Source organism: Frankliniella occidentalis, unplaced genomic scaffold (assembly GCF_000697945.3).
Source record: "Frankliniella occidentalis isolate FOCC.00 unplaced genomic scaffold, Focc_3.1 Scaffold138, whole genome shotgun sequence".
Classification (NCBI taxonomy): domain Eukaryota; kingdom Metazoa; phylum Arthropoda; class Insecta; order Thysanoptera; family Thripidae; genus Frankliniella; species Frankliniella occidentalis.
Window position 1 is genome coordinate 179572 of NW_026267265.1, and position 3210 is coordinate 182781.

At 61.3% G+C, this 3210-nt stretch overlaps 1 protein-coding gene across 1 annotated transcript in view; it reads left to right on the top strand.

Annotated features, from left to right (window-relative positions):
- LOC113208101 (octopamine receptor beta-2R-like) overlaps nucleotides 1–3210 on the top strand; it is a 152445-nt gene that overhangs the window by 140541 nt on the left and 8694 nt on the right. Inside the window, exon 3 of the mRNA XM_052270780.1 lies at nucleotides 2242–2538. Coding sequence (XP_052126740.1) covers nucleotides 2242–2538 — 297 coding nt within the window. The remainder of the gene's footprint in view (nucleotides 1–2241; nucleotides 2539–3210) is intronic.

Here is a 3210-nt window from a genome sequence, read left to right on the forward strand (position 1 = left end):
CCCCGGCCTCCCTTCCCTTCTGTACTCCCCTTTCTCTCATTCCAACTGCTTCGCCGCGTTCTTGCATTGTTGTCGGTTTTCCGCAAATTTACTCTTATTGCACTCCACGAAGCCTCTGGAAAATGTTCGAGCTTTCGCTTCGTCTCGCCTGCCCGGGCCCGGCCCGGGCCTTCCCCTTCTAGGAAACGAAGCCGGTCCCTTTGGCACTGGCCCCAGTTTCACCGACCGCCCCCGCACGGGCGGACAGGGCCAGGGCCTCGGACAGGGTGGGGTGGGGGGAAAGGGCTCGGTGTCCCGGGTGGGTGCTTAAGGCCGCCGGGGGCAGTCTGACCGGGCGAGTGGGAGGGAGGGTGCCCTGCGCTGGGGCTGGGCGGGCAAGAATCACATGACGATGACGACGTTTGGCGAGGGGCGATAAGGGCGGGCAATTGCCCGGGACATGTGCTCGGAGTGTAGTGTTGGCCGGCCTTCGCGCGGGCGTGCACAGAACGCTAATCTCCCTTAGTGTCCGTTGATATCTTTTCTTCTGAAAGCGCAATGGCCCTAGTGGCCGGGAAGTGCGGCGGTTGCTGGGCGGTCCGGGAGCGCCTGGGGGGTAGGCAACGCTACCGCACGGATGGCTTTGCGTTGCCTACGTCCCAGGCGCTCTTATTGGATGCAGCGACAAAAGAAACACCATCAATGAATGTTACAAGTGTGAGCTTTCCTTGGTCGACTGTTGCAAGGGTGGCTGACTAATAGTGACGAATAGCGCAAAAGGTATTTATTGTCTACTGCAAACGATAAGCCCGTTTAAGTGGTATGATGCGCCTTGATAGGGTCCTCTCTGTGGCTGGAGCGCCCAGGAGGTAGGCAACGCAGGGACATGGGTGACTCCGCGTTGCCTATCCCCCGTCCGCAGGCGCTCTCTCCTTCTCTCTCTCTCTCTCTCTCTCTCTCTCTCCCTCTCGCATCACAATGTCTATCTCCGACTCACTTTCCTCTCTCTCTTACTCTTTCCACCTTTTATCCTTCTCTCCCTCGTCTACCCTCGTCGGTGGCACTTCTCTGCGTCTGGACACACTCTAGCAGTCACTCCTCTCCCCTTTTCCCCACCTTTATCCCACATTCTGTCAAATCAAACGAGTTTCGTCGGGTCCAGGATAAGCAGAAGGCAGGGCCCACCTGCTCGGGCTCCTGATCTCAGGTGAAAAGGGGATGGTTCGGCCGGGCAAAAGGCAGATAGAGGTGCTCTCTGAGACGGGTGTTGGGTGGGCTATCCTATCCGTCGTGCTCAAGAGAGGTTTGACCGGCGCCTACGGTTTCCCGCGCGTTTTCCTTGAACCCGTTCGTCGAGCGCGACCTGCAGCCCACACACAGGTCTCTCCCTTGCGCCCTCCCTCCCACGCGCGGCTCCCCCGACGCATGTTTGTGTTATTGGAACCTCCCCCGCTGTCCGTTTTAAATCGTCTCTCTGGCCGCGCACGTGTGTTGCCGGGCGTGGTGTTTGGGTCCCGCGGGGACCATGAAGACATTACGCGACCCTCGTGGTCCTGCGGGCTGCGCCGGGGCTGCGCCGGGGGCTGCGGTCCACGTCGTGCGGCAGCAGGCCCCGCAGGCCACGCCCACGGCCCCCTTCTCGTTCAAGGCACGTAGTCGGACCGTTTGAGCGAATCGGGTTGGCCCGGGTCCCGGCTCTGCCCCGCCTGCCCGGCGTTGCGAGGCCTGGGGGACGTGGAAGTGCCAGGCAGGCAGCGGTGGCGGGCCGGGCGCGGACCTCCGCGAAGACGAACTTCCAAGGTTTCCTCCTTAATGTCCCCCTGGCCGACCCCTGGCCGGCCGGCCGGTCGGGCTGCCTCCGGAGCGGCGCATCAGCTGAGCCTGGCGGCAGCCTGGCCGTGAGCCTCGCGAGGTGGGCGGGACCTGGTCCCGGGACCTGCCGCTCCGCACGCGCCCCTCATTCCTCTGCCGATCAGTTTGATAGGCGGGGGGCGCTGGGGGTGTGGCGCCCCGGCCCGCTTTGTTAAGGGTGCACGACACGAAACGAGAAAATACACACAAGGAAAGAAATGGACTGCGTAAAGAGTTACGCTGAGCATTTTTTCGCACATAATGGTGCATTAATCTTTTTTTGATTTGTTACGAAAACATGTTGTGTGTGAATTATGCTTTTAGAATCATGGACAATTATTTAGACTCAAAAAGTCTTTCTTGGTGCAGTGAATGCTCACTGACTGTGACCTGCGTTTGCTGTTGTTGCAGGTCACGGGCCGCTGGCTCTTCGGCCCCTTCGTGTGTGACGTGTGGAACTCGCTGGACGTGTACTTCAGCACGGCGTCCATCCTGCACCTGTGCTGCATCTCGGTGGACCGGTACTACGCCATCGTGATGCCGCTCAAGTACCCGCGCAGCATGACCAAGCGCGTCGTGGGCGTCATGCTGCTCAACACGTGGCTGTCGCCCGCCATCATCTCGTTCGTGCCCATCTTCCTGGGCTGGTACACGACGCAGGAGCACCAGGTGTTCCGCTCCGAGCACCCCGACAAGTGCGAATTCAGGGTAAGCTGCCAAACGTACTATTGCCTTATTTTTATTATTTTTGTTTTTAGTTTGTTTCTGCTGCGTTTCGGATGTCGGATTTGAGAGTGGGGTAGTGTAGTCTTTGCTTGTGGTGGGTCTAGGGGGAGGGGAGGGGGGAGGCGTGCTGAGGCGGGCGAAAGGCCATGAAAAGGGGGGCTCCTCATAACGTGCAGCCAGCGCCACGCAGTAATAACGGCACGCCCCGCCACGCCCCGCCACGCCCCGCCACGCCCCGCCACGCCCCGAAGGGATGGGCGGGCAGGCGGCTCTGCCAGAGGGAATGGCGTCCTGCATTTTGCCAAACCAGCAGACAGACCAACAACCCTCTCTAACCCCGCGCCTCCTACACCCCACCGGAGACCAGACGCGCGGCGGGAGCGAGCAGGAGGGGTAGGGGGTAGAATTACTTCACCCTCCCCTAGCTCCGGACGCCCTCCGGCCCCATGCTTCGTAGAGGAAATTCCTGCGCCGGGGCTGACTGCTCTGTTTGGGCGGTAAGGAGGGGGCTGGGCCCCGTTGGGAGGCGGCGCTCCCCTGTCGTCGGCGTCCTCGCCCTTCGACAGGTCCGGCTGCTGCTGCTGCTGCTGCTGCCGCCACTGCTACTCATTTGCGCAGTCCCAGTGTCGAAGGGAAGCGCCGGGGGGTCGGGGG